General features: G+C 42.3%; 1 protein-coding gene across 3 annotated transcripts in view; it reads left to right on the top strand.

Annotated features, from left to right (window-relative positions):
- The window catches only part of FAM120C (family with sequence similarity 120 member C), a 120,255-nt gene that overhangs the window by 43,698 nt on the left and 56,446 nt on the right, over positions 1–20,111 (top strand). For all 3 annotated transcript variants that reach the window (XM_005593672.5, XM_005593671.5, XM_005593670.5), the window contains exons 5-9: positions 11,611–11,710; positions 12,589–12,662; positions 13,097–13,377; positions 14,164–14,437; positions 15,372–15,543. In XM_005593672.5, the coding sequence (XP_005593729.2) occupies positions 11,611–11,710; positions 12,589–12,662; positions 13,097–13,377; positions 14,164–14,437; positions 15,372–15,543 (901 nt within the window). The remainder of the gene's footprint in view (positions 1–11,610; positions 11,711–12,588; positions 12,663–13,096; positions 13,378–14,163; positions 14,438–15,371; positions 15,544–20,111) is intronic.

Genomic DNA, 20,111 nt, shown 5'->3' with positions numbered 1-20,111 from the left:
CTCCTCCCTTTCCATGTACATTTTAGAATAATCTTGTCTATATATCTACAAAAAAGAAATCCTGCTGTGATTTTTGTTGGAACCGCATTAAATATATAGATGAATTTGGTGAGCCTTTGAATCCATGAATATTATTTGCCTATTTATTTAGGTCTTCTTTGATTTTTTTCATCAACTGAAAGTTTTATAGTTTTTAGCATACAACTTCTGTACATATACAAAATGTTTATACTTATTTCATATTTGTGACACCTATTATAAAGGATATTTTGGTTTTTTAATTTCTAATTGTTCATTGCTAATATATAGAAGTGCAATTGATTTTTGAATGTTGCCCTTGTATTCTATGACTCTTCTAAACGCACTTATTACTTCTAGGAGTTTTTTGGTAGATTTCTTGGGATTTTCTGTGTAGGTGATCATATTGTCTGTGGATAATGACCGTTTTATTTTATTTTCCCATCTGCATGCCTTTTTCTTCTTGACTTACTGCACTGTCTAGGATTTCCAAATGATATTAATACAAATGCTAAGAATATATATTCTTATCTTGTTCCTGATCTTTAGAGAAAGCATTCAGTCTTCATTAAATAGGATATTAGCTGTAGTTTTTGTGCATGTTATTAGGTTGAGAAAGTTATCTTCTGTTCCTAGTTTCCTGACTGTTTTTATAATGAATGGATGGTGTATTTTGCCAATTGCATTTTTCCACATATATTGATAGGATCATGTTGTATTTCTTCTTTAGTCCATTAATATTTTAGATTGATTTTTGAATATTCAACCATCCTTATATTCCCAGGATGTGATTGTAGTATATTAGTCCGTTTATGTCTTGCTGGATTTGAATTGCTGGTATTTTGTTGAGTATTTTTGCATTTATTTTCATGAAGGATATTGATTTATAATTTTTTTGTGCTGTTCTTAGTCTGGTTTTATTATCAAGGTAATGCCGGAGTTAATGAAATGAGTTGGCAAGAGTTCTTTCTTCTTCTATTATTGGGAGAGATTTTGTAGAATTGGTGTTATTTCTTCTTTAATTGTTTGGTAGAATTTGCCACTGATGTGTTTGGCATGGATTTCTTTGAATTTATCCTGTTTAGAGCTTCTTGCATCTCTGTTTGTCATTCACTAAATTTGGGGAGTTTTTAGCTACTGTTTCTTTTTTTTTTTTTTTTTGATACAGAGTCTCACTCTGTCACCCAAGCTGGAGTGCCGTGACACAATCTCAGCTCACTGCAACCCCTGCCTCTCGGGTTCAAGGGATTCTCCTGCCTCAGCCTCCCAAGTAGCTGGGACTACAGGTACCTGCCACCACGCCTGGCTAATTTTTGTATTTTTGGTGGAGACAGGGTTTCACCTTGTTGGCCATGCTGGTCTTAAGTGATCCACCTGCCTCGGCCTCCCAAAGTGCTGGGATTACAGGAATGAGGCACTGCGCCTGGCTGGCTATTCTTTCTTTCTTTTTTTCTTTTCTTTTCTTTTTTTTCTTTTTCTTTTTTTTTCTTTTTTTTTTTTTTTTTTGAGACGGAGTTTTACTCTTGTTGCCTAGGCTGGAGTACAGTGGTGTGATTTCGGCTCACTGCAACATCCGCCTCCCGGGTTCAAGTGATTCTTCTGCCTCAGCCTCCTGAGTAGCTGGGATTACAGGTGTCCGCCACCACGCCTGGCTACTTTTTTGTATTTTTAGTAGAGATGGGGTATCACCACATTTGCCAGGCTGGTCTCAAACTCCTGACCTCAGGTGATCCACCCGCCTCAGCTTCCCAAAGTGCTGGGATTACAGGCATGAGCCACCACGCCCAGCCGCTATTATTTCTTTTCTTTCTTTCTTTCTTTCTTTCCTTTTTTTTTTTTTTTTTTTGAGACAGAGTCTCTCTCTGTCAGCCAGGCTGGGGTGCAATGGTGCAATCTCAGTTCACTGCAACCACTGCCTCCTGGATTCATGCAATTCTCCTGCCTCAGCTTCCTGAATAGCTGAGACTATAGGTGTGCACCACCACGCCCAGCTAATTTTTGTATTTTTAGTAGAGATGGAGTTTCACCATGTTGGTCAGGCTGGTCTCGAACTCCTGACCTCGTGATCTGCCCGCCTTGGCCTCCCAAAGTCCTGAGATTGCTGGCGTGAGCCACCACGCCCAGCCCTATTATTTCTTAAAATTGATTTTCTGCTCTACATATTTCTCCTTTCCTTATATGACTTCAATGACACCATTGTTAGGCCTTTTGGTATTATCCCATGTATCCCTGAGACTGTTCTTTTTTTGTTAATTATCTTTCTCCCTGGATAATTTCTATTAATCAGTCGTCAGCTTTGCTGTGTTACTCCTCTGTCATCTCCATTCGCTGAAGAGTTGATCCACAGATTTTTTTTTCAGTTTGGTTATTTTTATTTATTTATTTTTTTTGAGACCGAGTTTCTTTCTTGTTGCCCAGGCTGGAGTGCAGTGGTGCAATCTCGACTGACCACAACCCCGGCCTTTCAGGTTCAAGCAGTTCTCATGCTTCAGCCTTCCTGAGTAGCTGGGATTACAGGCATGCGCCACCGCACCCAGCTAATTTTGTATTTTTAGTAGAGACAGGGTTTCTCCATGTTGGTCAGGCTGGTTTCGAACTCAACCTCAGATGATCTGCCCGCCTTGGCCTCCCAAAGTGCTGGGATTACAGGCGTGAGCCACCGCGCCCTGCTGGTTATTGTATTTTTAAGCTCTATTAAAAAAATTTTTTTTTGTAGTTACTGAGTCTCACTATGTTGCCCAGGCTGGTCTCAAACTCCTGGCCTCAAGCACTCCTCCTGCCATGGCCTCCCAAACTGCTGAGATTATAGGTGTGAGCCATTTGCAATGGAAATTCTAAAATTTCCATTTCCTGTCTCACCATGTTGCCCAGGCTGGAGTGCAGTGGCGTGATCTGGAGTCACTTCAACCTCTGCCTCCTGGGTTCAAGCGATTCTTATGCCTCAGCCTGCCAAGTAGCTGGGACTACACGTTTGTGCCATCATGCCCGACTTATTTATTTATTTATTTTGTGTTTTTAGTAGAGACGGGGTTGTGTTATGTTGACCAAGCTGGTCTCAAACTCCTGACCTCAAGTGATCCACCTGCCTCAGCCTCCCAAAGGCATCAGCCACCGGTGGCCTGCTAAGACTTTGTACCTCATTGTTTCAAAAGTATTATGATTACGTTCAATCTTTTTTTTTTTTTTTGAGACAGTCTCGCTCTGTCACCCAGGATGGAGTGCAGTGGTGTGATCTCGGCTCACTGTAACCTCTGCCTCCTGGGTTCACACCATTCTCCTGCCTCAGCCTCCTGAGTAACTGGAACTACAGGCGCCCGCCACCATGCCTGGCTAATTTTTTGTGTTTTTAGTAGAGACGGGGTTTCACCATGTTAGCCAGGATGGTCTTGATCTCCTGACCTCATGATCCGCCTGCCTTGGCCTCCCAAAGTGCTGGGATTACAGGCGTGGGCCACCGCGCCCGGCCACTTTCAACCATTTTTATAATAGCTTATTTAAAGTCTTCGTCAGATAATTTCAACATAAATATCATCTAGGCACTGGCATCTGTTGATTGTTTTTTTGAATAAAACATTAAATTTTTGCTGGTTCTGCCCATATCAAGTATTTTTGGATCATATCTTGGACATTTTGATTATTATTTTCTGAGGCTCTTGCTCTTGTTTCAGTATTATGGGGAGTATTGATACACGTTCAGTATCCCTTATCCAAAATGCTTGGGGCCAAAGGTGTTTTGGATTTTGGATTTTTGAAATTTTGGAATATTTGCCTTGTCCTTACTGGTTGAACATTCCTAATCCCCAAATCTGAAGTCCAAAATACTCCATTGGGCATTTCTTTTGAGCATCATGTTGGTGTTTGGAAAGTTTTGGATTTTGGAGCACTTCTGATTTCAGGTTTTCAGATCAGGAATATTCAACCTGTAGTTTAGTTTTTAGGAGACATTTAGGTTTAGGCCACCAGTTTTCACCGTTTTTCTGTGACCTGTAGTTTCAATGTCGGGACTTATTTGGATCCATCCTGTGTGTATACCACCTAGTGGCCAGTCTGAGACTTGGGCCATGGTATCTCTTAATTCAGATCTCAGAGTCTGTGGGCTGCTGTTTAGTATCATCAGATCTATGCATGTGCAGCTCATGAGTGAGCACAAGTGTTCATAAACACCTTTCTTTAGGGTTACTTCTTGAGCTGCTCCCTCTCTGTGATCTCTTCAGTACTTCTGGTTTATTGGACCACCCCCTTTTCAGTTCTTCTGCCCTAAAGTCAGGGTTTTCTTTGTTTCTTTTTATTTTTAAGAGATGGGGTCTCGCTGTGTTGCTCAGGCGGAATGCAGTGTCTTTTCACAGACGCAATCCCACTACTGATCAGCACGGGAGTTTTGACTTGCTCTGTTTCCGACCCGGTCTGGTTTATCCCTCCTTAGGCAACCTGGTGGTCCCTCGCTTCCAGGAGGTCACCATATTGATGCCGAGCTTAGTGTGGACATCCTATAGTCATAGCACACTACAGGCCAAAACTCCTGGTGGCAGGCAGTTCTCCCGCCTCAGCCTCCAGAGTCATTGGGACTACAGGCACACACCACCAAGCCTAGCTAATTTTTGTTTTTTTGTTTTGTTTTGTTTTTGTTTTTGTTTTTGTTTTTTGAGGCGGAGTCTCGCTCTGTCGCCCAGGCTGGAGTGCAGTGGCGCGATCTCGGCTCACTGCAAGCTCCGCCTCCCGGGTTCCCGCCATTCTCCTGCCTCAGCCTCCCGAGTAGCTGGGACTACAGGCGCCGCCACCACGCCCGGCTAATTTTTTTGTATTTTTAGTGGAGACGGGGTTTCATTGTGTTAGCCAGGATGGTCTCGATCTCCTGACCTCGTGATCCGCCCGTCTCGGCCTCCCAAAGTGCTGGGATTACAGGCTTGAGCCACCGCGCCCAGCCTAATTTTTGTATTTTTAGTAGAGATGGAGTTGCCATGTTGGCCAAGCTGGTCTCGAAGTCCTGGGCCAAGCGATCTGCCGGCCTTGGCCTCCCAAAGTGCTGGGATTACAGTCATGAGCTAGAGCCAGGGCTTTAATTGCCCAACTCCGCTATGCACTTTTTGTGACTGTGCCCAAGGCTAGGGCCAAGCAGTAGGAGGACACAGAGAGAAAAAAAGCATTGGGGACTCACCCTACCCTCCTGAGACCACTGCTCCTCTGATTGGAGAGGAAGGTTCCCATCATTCACAGTTTTAGTTTCCTGCTATTTTCCTATTGCCACTGCGCCACTAAAAGTTTGCTTTTGGCTGGCATATAAGAGAACAGAAAAAAGGAAAAGGAAGAAAAGTGGGGGATTTCTATACACTCTCTGAGTTTTTGGAGTCACGTCTCTTACTCCTCAGGCCAGAACAAAACTGGTTTCTCCTGGAGCTCTCCCTGTCCACATCTATGGACACTTGTGGATTTTAAGCTACATTGTGACCACTCTAGGGAATACTAGAAGAAAAATCAATGCTGAACTCATTATTAGTTCAGTGGTACTTTGAATCCTGGTTTTCTTCCCTAATCTGCCTAGTACTAGTTATTTTTTAGAGTCCTCAAATAGCTATCCCTGGGTTTTAGAATTACCTTTAGTGGTAACAGGTGAAGTGTGCTTATTTCATTTTATCCAGCACTGAAACCTCTGTGAATTTTTTTTAAATGAATAAAGAGTAAAATCAAGTATTTGGTTTGGGGGCATAATTTTTCCAACAAAATTTTGTGATAGGGCAGGGTGCGGTGGTTCATGCCTGTAATCCCAGCACTTTGGGAGGCTAAGGTGGGCGGATCACTTGAGGTCAGGAGTTTGACACTAGCCTGGCCAACATAGTGAAACCCCATCTCTACCAAAAATACAAAAATTAGCCAGGTGCCTTTAGTCCCAGCTACTCAGGAGGCTGAGTCAGGAGAATCCCTTGAACCCGAGAGGCAGATGTTGCAGCGAGCTAAGGTCGCACCATTGCACTCCAGCCTGGGTGACAGAGTGAGATTCCATCTCAAAAAAAAAGAAAAATTGTGATAGTACAATCTAACATCTGTTACTTCACATATAACTTGCTAGCACAATCATAAAGAGGGCTTTTTTTTTTTTTTTAAGTATACTCAGGCTTTATTTTTCCCAAGGGATTACATTCTTTTGCTATTCAAATCATTCTCTTTTCAAATGCCTTTCTTGCCATTATCTTTTGTAATTCTCTCTTGCGCTGTTGTAACTGTACCAGATCCTCATTTGTCTGTGGCTTCTAGCATGAGGTAAGCAGTCCTCCATCATTTTCTTTGATGTTAGAGAATCCTGACCCTTATGACAGATTTCCTCATTTACTTTGATTTGCATTATCCTTTCAACTGTTTGCATCAGACGGTTAGGAGGGGACTGACCCACAAAGAACTTGATCGATTTGGTAGGGAGAGATGTTAGTAGGGATGCTATGTAAGTGGTGAATATTTTTAGCTTACAGCCTCATAAATTTTAGAATTTGGATAATGATTATTCTTAATTATAAGGATCCCCCTTTTAACTAAAAAGACCCCAAAAATTGGAAAATAGAGATGTCAGTCCTAATTCCACTCTAGTCTTCTTTATATGTATGTTTTGATAAGGTAACTATCTCTGTGTAAAAGAAATTTAACTTTTATTCACTTAATAATGTATCTTAAACCATTTGTCATTGTTGCTGTGTAATCTTCACCAAATCATTTTTGATAGCCACAGAATTATGAGGAGAGCTCTCCTAAACAAACGTATAAGAACTGTTAGGTAATAATGTCAAGGTGAGGGGTTCTGCGTTGCCACTTGTGCCTCTGTGGATCTCTAAAAGAAAGTGTAGGACTTGCCGGGTGTAGTGGCTCACGCCTGTAATCCCAGCACTTTGGGAGGCCAATGCAGGAGGATCACCTGAGGTCAGGAGTTCGAGACCAGCCTGGCCAACATGGTGAAACCCCATCTCTACTAAAAAACACAAAAATTAGCCAGGCGTGGTGGCGTGTGCCTGTAATCCCAGCTACTTGGGAGGCTGAGGCAGAAGAATTGCGTGAACTCAGGAGGCAAAGGTTGCAGTGAGCCGAGATCATGCCATTGCACTCCAACCTGGGTGACAAGAGTGAAACTCTGTCTCAAAAAAAAAAAAAAAAAAAAAAAAAAAGGGTAGGACTTGATTACATATCATCGTAGAGCAAATACTGAAAAAGTTCTCTTATGTGCAAGGCCCTGTGGTAGGCACTAGGATATAAATGTGAGGAAACTATTCTATATCCTCACAGAACTTGAAGTTAAATGGGGAGTCAGAAGCAAATAAGTAAGTATAGTAAGGAGAAAACACAGAGGAGGAGAGGATAGTCTGGAAAGGTTTCATGGCAGTGATACCCCTTGAAGGAAGAGTAAGTGTTTGCCTGTCAGGGCACAGGGCATAGTGGTACATTAAGGGAAGTACATGTAATTCAGTATTTCGGGGGATAAGGTCACAGATCTTTATGTATTGACATTGAGTAGTATATAAGACATGTTATTAAGTGCAAAAAGCAAGATGAAAAATATGATGATACAGTTTCACTTATGGAAGAAGCAAAGCCATATTGGTGTCCATATATATGTGTATATAAACACATAACATTTATGAAAGAACATCTACCAAATTGGTAACATTATTCACCTCTGGAGAGGGGAGTGGATGCAGAGGTAGAGATATTGAGGGGGACTCTAAGTATGGTTTGTGTTTTTTAGAAGATTGTTTTCAATTATGTGTTATTAAACATAATAGGGGATAATAAATAAATAATAGAATATTAATAATAAATAAATAATGGAACATTCATACAATGGAATGTTATTCAACCACATAGATATCATTCTCCGAGTCAGTGATTTGCAAACATTCTTTAGACTTGGCATCTCTCACTCCCGCCCCCAGAACCCTTTCTTTTTTTTTATTTTCTTGAGACCGAATCTCGTTCTGTCGCCCAGGCTGGAGTGCAGTGGTGTGATCTCAGCCCACTGCAACCTCCGCTATCTGGGTTCAAGGAGTTTTCATGCCTCAGTCTCCTAAGTAGCTGGGACTATAGGTGCATGCCACCATACCTGGCTAATTTTTTTGTATTTTTAGTAGAGACGGGATTTCACCATGTTGGCCAGGGCTTGTCTCGAATTCCTTATCTCAAGTGATCCGCCTGCCTCGGCCTCCCAAAGTGCTGGGAATACGGGTATGAGCCACCGTGCCTGGCCGGGAACCCTTCTTTCAAATAGTTATATAAAATTCAGCTTTTTGGAAAAAGGAGAGCCATTTGGTTTTTAAGTTAGGCTGGAGGACCTGAAGACCTCAACTCTTGTGTTTATGTACATGCATGCTGCAAATAAAGAGGCCTAGAATGCAGTATAGATCCTGGAGTGTTAACAATCACAATCTAGCCAGGTGTGGTGGCACACACCTGTAGTCCAGCTGCTCAGGAGGCTGAGGTTAGAAGATCACTTGAGCCCAGGAGTTCAAGGCTGCAGTGAGCTATGATCACACCACTGTACTCCAGCCTGGGCAACAGAGGAGACCCTGTCTCAAAATATAAATAAATAATTTTAAAAATAAAAGCAGGGGCTGGGCGAGGTGGCTCATGCGTGTAATCCTAGCACTTTGGGAGACCGAGACGAGAGGATCACGAGGTCAGGAGATTGAGACCGTCCTGGCTAACACAGTGAAACCCCGTCTCTACTAAAAATACAAAAAAAAATTAGCCAGGCGTGGTGGCGGGCACATAGTCCCAGCTACTTGGGAGGCTGAGGCAGGAGAATGGCGTGTGAACCCGGGAGGCGGAGCTTGCAGTGAGCCGAGATTGCACCACTGCACTCCAGCCTGGGCACAGAGCGAGACTCTGTCTCAAATAAATAAATAAAAGCAAAAAAAAAATCACAATCTATGAGAGATAACATTATACATGTTTTACAGTTTTTTACTTGTAGAGAATACTCAACACTAGGGCTGTATGGTGGGACACTCTCATACGTTGATGATGATGGTATTATAACTCGAGACATCTGTTTTGGAAAGAGATTTAGTATCATGTGTCAAGAGTTTGTGAAAATGATCACACCCTTTGACCTAGTAACTACACTTCTAAAAATTTGCCCTATGAAATAACCCAGAAGATCTACATAAAAATATGCCTATGTGAGAGTGTTATGTATAATTAGAAACTGAAAATGACTTTAGTATCTTCCATTCTGAAATTTGATGAAATATTATGATGGTCTTAAAATTATATTCAAGGAGACTTTTAAATAACTTTGGAAAAGGCTTGATAAATGAAAAAGCCCCTTCTTAGCCCTTTCCCTCCAGAGATAAACATTGATTTTTACTTCTGTTGCCATAGATTAGTTTTGCCTTTACCTGAACTTTTTGTTTGTTGAGACAGTCTCGCTCTGTTGCCTAGGCTGGAGTGCAGTGGCATGATCTCAGCTGACTGCAACGTCCTGAGTTCAAGTGATTCTTTTGCCTCAGCCTCCTGAGTAGCTGGGACTACAGGCCTGCGCCACCACGCCCAGCTAATTTTTGTATTTTTAGTAGAGACAGGGTTTCACCATGTTGGCCGGGCTGGTCTCGAACTCCTGGCCTCAGGTGAGCCCCACCTTGGCCTCCCAAAGTGCCAAGATTACAGGTGTGAGCCACTGCGCCTGGCCCTCCTTTACCTGAACTTCATATGTACTCTTTTTTTTTTTTTTTTTTTTTTTTGAGGCAGGGTCTCACTGTGTTGCCCAGGCTGGAGTGCAGTGGCACAATTTCGGCTCACTGCAGCCTTGACCTCCCAGACTCAAGCGATCCTCCCATTTCAGCCCCCTGAGTGCCTGGGACTGCAGGCACATGCCACCACACCCAGCTAATTTTTGTATTTTTTGCAGAGACGGGATTTTACCGTGTTACTCAGGCTGGTCTGAATTGCTGAGCAGAAGTGATCTGCCTGCCTCAGTCTCCCAAAGTGCTGGGATTACAGGTGTGAGCCACCGGGCCCAGTTTATGTGTACTCTTTTATGTCTCCCTTCTTCACTCAGTATAATATCTTTGAGACTTACACATATTATCGTGTATATCAATACTTTGTTCTTTTTTATTACTGTATAGTAATCCATTGTATGAATATACCACAATTTGTTTATTCTTCCATTGATATATATTTGAGTTGTTTCCAGTTTGGGGCTATTATGAATAAAGTAGTTGTTAACATTCTTGTTCATGTCTTTCGGTGGATATATGTACTCATTTCTCTTGGGTAAATACTTAGAAGAAGTGGGATTGCTGTATCATATGGAAAGTGTAATTTAATTTTATAAGAAACTGCCAAATTGTTTTCCAAACTGTACCAGTGTACACTCCCACCATCAATGTACTGGAGTTCAGTTACTTCATATCCTTGCCAGTGCTTGATATTGATAGTCTTTTATTTTAGCCATTTTGGTGGATATGTAGTGGTGTCATATTGTAGTTTTATGTATGTTTAAGTGCCTTTGGTTTTAATGTTCATACCTTTTGAACCAATAATTTCATTTTTAGGATATTTTCTTAAGAGCATAATCTGAAATCCAGAAAAAAATTTATATAGACAATATATACTCTTTGCTGTATAACTTATAAAAGCCAAATGTGAAAAATTACCTAAGTGTTGTTTATTAGGGAAGAGGTTACATAATTTATGACACATTCATAATGACAAAATATGCAGCCATTCAAAATTACTTACATTAGAGTATTATAATAAAAGCAAGATACAAAATTGTACATAAAGCATACTGTCAACTATAGAAAAATATGTACATTAAAATAGACCAGCTCTACATCAACAAAACAAAGTATATAAAATAATACTGTAAGCCAGGCACAGTGGTTCATGCCTATTATCCCAGCACTTTGGGAAGCTGAGGCGGGAGGATTGTTTGAGGCTAGGAGTTTGAAACCAGCCTGAGCAAAAATAAAAAAATTGGCTGGGCACGGTGGCATACACCTGTAATCCCAGCACTTTGGGAGGCCGAGGCGGGTGGATCACCTGAGGTCAGGAGTTCGAGACCAGCCTGGCCATCATGGTGAAACCTTGCCTCTACTAAAAATACAAAAGTTAGCTGGGCGTGGTGGCACACACCTGTAATCCCAGCTACTCGGGAGGGTGAGGCAGGAGAATTGCTTGAACCCAGGAGGTGGAGGTTGTAGTGAGCCAAGATCGCACCACTGAACTGAGTGACAGACTCAGTCTCAAATAATAATAATAATAATAATAGTAGTAAAATAATAAAACGCACTGTAAGGAAAGACACCAAAATATATTTGGATGGTGGTACTATGTGATTTTTTTCCCCCTTATCCCATTGTATTTTTTTGTAATGATCGTGTAATCATTTTAGAATAGCACAAAATATAAGTAAGCTTTAAGTATTCCATATTTTATGTTTCATAATGCTTTCTCCCTGCCTAATCTTTCTGCAAAGTGAAAATTTGCTGTCTTAGGTTTCTTTAAATATTTGATTTCTGATAATTATTTTGATTCCCAAATTATAAATTGTATTAAAAAAACACTCTTATGTTGTTTTTTCTTCTGAAAATCTGATGTTCCAACATCCAGTCCAGGACAGAAGATAAAATAGAGCGATTCAAGAAAGCAGTTGAGTACTATTCCGTCACAACCAAACTCTCTTCACTGCCAGTGGGTCCCTCCTTTCTAGGTAAGGCTTCCATCTGACCTGAAGGTGCTCTGTTCATAGGGAAAACTGAATTGGTCCCTCACGAACTCCAGGACCAGAGTTGAATCACTCGTTCGTGTTGTATTCTCCTACAAGTCATTCATCATCCCTTTTTGGTAGGCTTTCTCCTTTTGATTTCTATGTCGTAAGAGACGTAACATAAGAAGGGCCCTGGCCAGGTGCAGTGGCTCACGCCTGTAATCCCAGCATTTTGGGAAGCTGAGGCAGGTGGATCACCTGAGGTCAGGAGTTCACAACCAGCCTGGCCAACATGGTGAAATCCCATCTCTATGAAAAATACAAAAAATTAACTGGGTATCATGGCAGGCGCCTGTAATCCTACCTACTCAGGAAGCTGAGGCAGGAGAATCGCTTGAACCCGGGAGGCGGAGGTTGCAGTGAGCCGAGATCGTGCCATTGCACTCCAGCATGGACAACAAGAGTGAAATTCCACCTCAAAAAAAAAAAAAGCCCTGCTTTCTCAAATTTACAGATGGGGTGCAATGCCATTTCCTTAGCTTGGGCTTCTTCTGATGCCAACCCCCATTCTGGCCTGGTACATGTAAAATAGCCCTGTCTTTGGGGTCTGGCCTGAGTTGGAATTCCGCTTCTGCTAATTACCAGCAAGTGAACCTTGGCAAGTCACATTTGTATGAAATGTGGCTCATGATACCTACTTTATAAGATTCTTATCAGATGAAATAATTTATGTAAGGTTCCCAGCATGGCACATAGTAGCTGTTCAATAAATTGTAACTTATTTATTAATAACACTTTTTCAGGTGATATGGGGTGAGCAGAATATAACACGGTAAAATTATTAGGATTGACTGAAGTATAGCTCTTTCTCTTGGCTTCAGGTTTTCGGAATAATAGGCTTGGAAATCCCCTTCCACAAAATCAAGTGGGCACCATTTCTCCTGGAAAGCCAATGGTAAGCATCCTTTGAGAAACCTGAGACCATTTGATAGCATTAGACTCAGGTTGCTTCCTGATTTTTATAATCTGAGGAGTTAGGGTGATTCAGAGTTATTACACTGTCAAGGCTATATATACTACATTACCTTCTCAACTTACGGCTGGAACACTATGCAAAAAAAGCATCCAAATCAGTAACCACTAGTCATTGTGAAAATAAATTAGCTAATATCAGAGAATAGTTCTAGGAGACTTCAGCTGTTCATTGTCCTGCCTGTGGAGGATTCTGTTCATACATCACTGTTAGAATCATTTCTCATTATTAAGTAGGTACTTTGTATCTCAACAGTCTCCACTACTGGCATCATCCACTGTGTCACAACTTCTGAGGGAGCCATCTTGGAGCCTTATAAAATGTTAAATAGCTTTTCTGTCTGTTTTATCGTTTAGTTTTCTCACCAAGTGCCCCAGAAAGTGAAATATCCACCACCATTCCCAGTGGGACCCAGCTCATCTCTTCTCTTCTCCTCCCATGCTTTGGGGGAATCCCATGCTTTTTCTGAGGATCCCATGCTGCAGACCAACCCCTTTGCCAATTGGGCTGTCTCCTATGACTCTTCTGCATCCCAGTTTCCCAATTACCTGCCTTCTAAAGCCTCACCTCCTTTGGGACCAGACTCTTCCCACTCCTCTTCCTCTGATGGTGATGAGCCAAATGGAGCTAGCTCTGAGTAAGTATCTCTGTAGACACCTAAGGAAATAGATTTCTGAGGCATCTATGTTATTTTGCTTGTTAGATGGGTGGAGGGTGTGGGGAAGTGTAATTCCTGGCTTTCCTCTGTAGTGTTTTGCTCTTAGGAAAGCAAAGCAGGAAAACGTTTTCTATGCTTGCCCACTTCATGCTTATTTGGCCTTGTGCAGATGATAATTTTCAAACACCCAGGCAACTAAGGTAAAAGGCAGCATAGTAGCTAGTTAAGGAAGCCTTCGTATGGGTATTGTGGCTGTCATTTCTTAATTTGTGAGGAGGGTAGATTAAATGTCAAAAAAAGAAAAGCATTTATAGAGTGGAAATAGTGGAATCGTTGAGTAAGCCATTACATTGCTTAGTAACTAAGACAGGGTTCTGAGGATTAAAACAGTGGGATTTGTGCTAGCCCATTTGTTGGCAGATTATTCCTCTAAGCAGATTATTCCTGGGAAACAGAGCTGCTTTGAGGTTGTAATTGTGGTTATTTTCTTAAAACATAAGCAAACTCTAAACATGGCCTCTTACAAGGTATAAAGGGTCCAGAGTGATTACCATGACTTTTGATCACTTTGGTTGGTGTCAGATGAAAGAAGCTAGGAAGTCAGTAATGGCCATTGAGAGGAAAAGTACCAGTCCAGTGCTAACCCAGTGTCCTGGCCTCCAAAGGGTTTGTGAGACCCCTTGGGTCCAGAACAGGCATCTTAAGTAGGAATATCTTTATCAATCTCCCTTTTTTTGTTTGACACTGTCTTTCTAAATTTTTTAGTCATATCACAGAAGCATTTCAGCACCAGCCTGAGTGGGGAAATCCCAATCGTGACAGAGGGTCCTGGGCACAGCCTGTTGATACTGGAGTTTCAGAAGCGAGCCTAGGTGATGGTGAGCCCCACATCCCATCTCTGCTGTCTATGTCTACGAGGAACCACATGGATATCACCATTCCACCCTTACCTCCAGTAGCTCCAGAAGTCTTGCGAGTTGCTGAACACAGACACCGGCGGGGTCTCATGTACCCATATATCTACCATGTCCTCACTAAGGTGAGGCAGCACATCAGCACCTACCTCCCTGCTCTTAACACTGTACTTCCTACTTCCTAGGACTGTGTGTTACCAGAGAACATTCTGATCATTGGTATATGAAGTTAGAAAAAGAAGGCCATATGCAGTGGGCCCCTCATCACACTAAGGCCTTAGGTGAGGCCAGACTAGCAGGAGTTGGGACTGTGTGGTAAATGAGGCCCCTAATAGATAAGTGTAATTGTGAGATTTTGAAGTAGATAATGCACCAAGTTGGTGGAATCTGGTTCTAGGGATGAACACAGTCCAAGAGGCTTTATGCCCTTTTCCTTATTTCTTTTTCTACTTCTGCAAAGCTGTTCCCCTCCTCCGGTCTTTTACATATCCATCCTCCAGCAAAATGCCTAACGTGGACTTTCCCCATTCGTTAGCTATAGTCATTGTTGAGACTTTATTTTATTTTATTTTTTGAGACAGAGTCTCGCTCTGTTGCCCAAGCTGGAGTGCAGTGGCACGATATTGGCTCACTGCAACCTCTGCCTCCCAGGTTCAAGCGATTCTCCTGCCTCAGCCTCCTGAGTAGCTGGGACTACAGGTGCCCGCCACCATGCCTGACTAACTTTTTGTATTTGTAGTAGAAACGGGATTTCACCTGGTCTTGAACTCCTGACCTCAGGTGATCCGCCCACCTCAGCCTCTCAAAGTGCTGGGATTACAGGCTTGAGCCACCGTGCCGGTCCGTTGAAACTTTAAAAATGAAATATAGCTTATAAGTTAGCTGCAATCAGCTAAGCTCGTTACAGCTTCTTTTTAGTATGAAACTCTGTCTAAATACAAATAAAAAATTTAGTGGATAGGCCACAGAGGCTACAGTTTATTATTGGTTCTTCTCAGCTCAGTTCTAAACCTTGAGGTAACTCATTTTTTCCTTTTCCCTGGAATGTTCTCTTGTTAGGGTGAAATTAAGATTCCCGTATGTATTGAGGATGAGTGTAACATGGAGCTGCCTCCAGCTGCTCTCTTATTCCGGTCAGCTCGTCAATATGTATATGGAGTTCTTTTTAGTCTGGCAGAGACACAGAGGAAAATGGAACGCTTGGCCATGCGACGGCGGCTACCTGTGGAAGGTAAGTGTAGTTCTAGCTATGACAATTCTCTCAGCACTTGACACAGAGCAGATATGTCTGTTCAGGCACATTGGGTACCTTTGGCTATGCAGTAGTCTTTAAGAAAATGTAACATTCAACAAAATGCATACTGATACTGGGAACACATTAACTTAAGCCCCAATTCTGCAATTATCAAACATTTAGAGTGACTACTACTTATAAATACCTGTAATCCCAGCACTTTGGGAGGCCAAGGCAGGCAGATCACTTAAGCTCAGGAATTCAAGACCAGCCTGGGCAACATGGCAAGACTCCATCACTAGAAAAAATGTCGGGCGCTGTGCCTCATGCCTGTAATCGCAGTACTTTGTGGGGCCGAGGCGAATAGATCACTTGAGTCCAGGAGTTCAAGACCAGCCTGGGCACCATGGAGAAACTCCGCCTCTACTAAAAATCTAAAAAATTAGGCATGGTTGTGTACACGTGTAGTCCCAGCTACTTGGGGGGCTGAGATGGGAGAATTGATTGAGTCTGGGAGGTTAAGACTGCAGTGAGCCCTGATCATGTTACTGTACTCCAGCCTGGGTGACAGAGTGAGACCCTGTCTCAAAAAAAAAAAAAAGAAAAAAAGAAAAAAAAAAACAGGCCAGGTGCAGTGGCTCATGCCTGTAATCCCAGCACTTTGGGAGGCCGAGGCGAGTGGATTTCCTGAGGTCGGGAGTTTGAGACCAGCCTGACCAACATGGAGAAACCCCCTTTCTACCAAAAATACAAAATTAGCCAGGCATGGTGGAGCATGCCTGTAATCCTAGCTACTCGGGAGGCTGAGGCAGGAGAATCGCTTGAACTCAGGAGGCGGAGATTGTGGTGAGCTGAGATCGTGCCATTGCACTCCAGCCTGGGCAACAAGAGTGAAACTCCATCTCAGAAAAAAAAAAAAAAAAAAAAAATTAGCTGGGCATGGTGGCATGTGCCTCTAGTCCCAGCTACTTGTAGGGCTGAGGTGGGAGGATTGCTTGACCCTGGGAGGTTGAGGCTGCAGTGAGCTGTGATCGTGCCACTGCACTCCAGCCTGGGTGACAGGAGACCCTGTCTCACATACAAAAAGAAAGAACCATACTGGGCTTTGGGAACATAGAGGTGTATCTAACAGTCTCTCTCCCGTGATTTTTTTGTTTTGGGATTTGAACCTGTAGGTAGTTGGAGACACTGAAGTATTTTAAGCTACACAGTGTCATAGTCAAATTAGTGTGTTCAAAAGAACATTTCTCTGTTTCTGGGAAGATAGAGTTGATCAGATGTACTTTTCCTTAGTCCTCATGCTAAGTACAACTAAAAGCCCAGGATATTATTCATAAAACAAGCACAAGACACTAGAAAGTAGAAATCTTGGGGCCCAAGGAATGACACAGTGGTGCAGTGGTGAGTTCCCTGAATTTTTTTTTGCCTCACATATTCCAGACTGGGTGTGGGACAAACTGGCAGCCCATAAATGTCAACAGCTGCAGACCAGTATAAGCCTCCCACAAAACCTACTTTCTCTGGCCAAAGGACCAGAAAGGAACAACCTAACAACACAAAGATTTTAAAATAATAATCTCTGTACTCCACCCAAATACCACAGGAAAACTGGTCTACCTCCAGCCCTCCCAGCAAAGGCCAAATGAAGAACCTAGACTTCCATACTTACCCAGGCTGTAATGAGGTGCCCCTACCTGCTCCTGCTAGGGAGGGTCAAGGTCAAGTGGGGAGCCAGGACTTCCACTTTCACCTGTCAATAATGACACAGTATCCCCCTTCACCCACCATAGTAGGGTCAGAAAAGGCCTACTGATACACAAGGTTTAAGTAAGATCCAGAGTCTTTTAAAATAATACCCAAAATGTCGTTTTCAGTGGAAAATTTCTCATCATACCTAGGACCAGAAAGATATCAAATTCAGACCTCAAGAAAAGAAAATGAACATAGAGATGATAGAAGTTTGATTATCTGACAAGGATTTCACAACAACCACCATAAAAATGCTTTGATAAACAGTTATAAACATGTTTGACTTTTGCATATCAAAAGAAACAATCAACAGTAAATAGCCTACAGAATGGGAAAAATATTTGCAAGCTATGCATTGGACAAAGGGCTAATATTCAGAATCTACAAGGAACTCAACAAGAAAAAAGCGAATAACCCCATTAAAAAGTAGGCAAAGGACAAGAACAGACATTTTACAAAAGAAGACATACAAGTGGCCAACAAATATATGAAAAAATACTCAGCATCATTAGCTATCAGAGAAAGGCTTTTAAAACACAATGAGCTGGGTGCAGTGGCTCATGCCTGTAATCCAAGCACTTTGGGAGGCTGAGGCGGGCAGATCACATGAGGCCAGGAGTTTGAGACCAGCCTGGCCAACATGACGAAACCCATCTCTACTAAAAACACAATAAATTAGCTGGGCATGGCGGCACACACTTGTAATCCTAGCTTCTCGAGGGGGTGGAGGGTGGCGAGAAGGGGAGTGGGGCTGAGGCATGAGAATCGCATGAACCTGGGTGGTGGAGGATGCAGTGAACCAAGTCTAAAACCAACAGATGTTGGCAAGAATGCAGAGAAAAGGGGATGTTTCTATACTGTTGGTAGGAATGTAAATTAGTACAACCTTTATAGAAAATAATACAAAGTTTTCCCAAAGAACTAAAAAATGAACTACCATTCGATCTAGCAATCGCACTACTGGTTATACATTCAAAGAGAAATAAATCATTATATCAAAAAAGATACCTGGGCCAGGCATGGTGGCTCACGTCTGTAATCTCAATACCTAGGGAGGCCCAAGCGGGAAGATGCTTGAGGCCAGGGGTTTGAGACCAGCCTGGGCAACATAGTGAGACTCCATCACTAAAAAAAAAAAAAAAATTATTTAATATTGCTGAGCATGGTGCATACCTGTAGTCCCAGCTGTTTCACAGGCTGAGGCCAGATGATTGCTTGTATCCAGGAGTTTGAGGCTGCAGTGGGCTGTGATCACTCCATTGCACTCCAGCCTGGGTAACAGAGTAAGATCTCTTTTTTTTTTTTTTTTTGAGACGGAGTCTTGCTGGCTGGAGTGCAATGGAATGATCTCGGCTCACTGCAAGCTCCACCTCCCAGGTTCACACCATTCTCCTGCCTCAGCCTCCTGAGTAGCTGGGACTACAGGCACCCGCCACCACGCCTGGCTAATTTTTTGTATTTTTAGTAGAGACGGGGTTTTACCGTGTTAGCCAGGATGGTCTCGATCTCCCGACCTCATGATCCGCCTGCCTCGGCCTCCCAAAGTGCTGGGATTGCAGGCGTCAGCCACTGCGCCTGGCCATCTCATCTCTTAAAAAGAAAAGGGAGTACATAAAAACAACACTTCAGACCAGTATCCTTCATCAATATATGTTATGGATTGAGTGTTCCTGTCCCCCGCAATTCATATGTTGAAATCCTAACCCCCAATGTGATGCTATTAGGAGATGGGGCCTTTGGGAGGTAATTAGGTCATGAGTATGGAACCTTCATGAATGAGATTAGTGCCCTTATAAAAGGAACCCCAGATAGCTCTTTCTACTCTCCACTATATGAGGATACAATGAGAAGACAGCCATCTGCAAACCAGGAAGCAGGTTCTCACCAAATGTCTCTGCCAATACCTTGATCTTAGACTTCCCAGCCTCCACAATTGTAAGAAATCAATTTCTGTTGTTTATAAGCCTCCTAGTCTGTGGTACTTTGTTATAGCAGCCCAAATTGACTAAGACAATATGGATGCAAAAATTCTTAATGAAATATCAGCCAGGGGAATTCAGCTATATATAGAATGAATTACATGCCCTGGCCAAGGCCAAGTAGGATTTATTCCATTATTTTAAGACTTGTTCAATATTTGAAAAATCTATAAATATAATCCACTAAATAAACAGGCTAAAGAAGAAAAATCATGTGATTATATCAATGGATGCAGAAAAAGCATTTGACAAAATTCAACACTCATTCATGATAAGAACTATCAGGAAACTAAGAACAGAGGGGAACTTCCTCAAGATAAAGAATATCTACAAAGAACCTACAGCTAACATAGAGTCATTCCTTGCCATACATGGGGGATTGGTTCCAGGACCCCCACATATACTAAAATTCACTCATAATCAAGTCCCACAGTAGGTAGGCCCTGCAGAACCTGTGTATATGAAAAGTTGGCCCCCTATATACGTGGGTTTGGCATCATGTGAATTCTGTGTTTTCTGTCAGTGTTTGGTTGAAAAAAATTTCTGCATAAGTGGACCCGTGTAGCTCAAACTTGTGTTCAAGGATCAACTGTACTTAATGGTGAAAGATGTTTTTCTTCTAAAATCAGGAAGAAGGCTAGAATGTCTACTCTTTCCACTGCTCTTCAACATAGTACTAGAAGTTTTAGCCAGACCAGTAAGGCAAGAAAATGAAATAGAAGACATAGACATCAGTAAGGAAGAAATAAAACTGTAATTGCAGGTGGTATATAGTCAGTCTATGTAGAAAATCACAAGGAATCTACAACAAAACTCCTGGAACTAATAAGTGAATTT

This window comes from Macaca fascicularis, chromosome X (genome assembly GCF_037993035.2).
Source record: "Macaca fascicularis isolate 582-1 chromosome X, T2T-MFA8v1.1".
In the NCBI taxonomy this organism is placed as follows: domain Eukaryota; kingdom Metazoa; phylum Chordata; class Mammalia; order Primates; family Cercopithecidae; genus Macaca; species Macaca fascicularis.
Note: the sequence above shows the minus strand (reverse complement) of the source record. Positions and strands in the feature narration are given on the sequence as shown.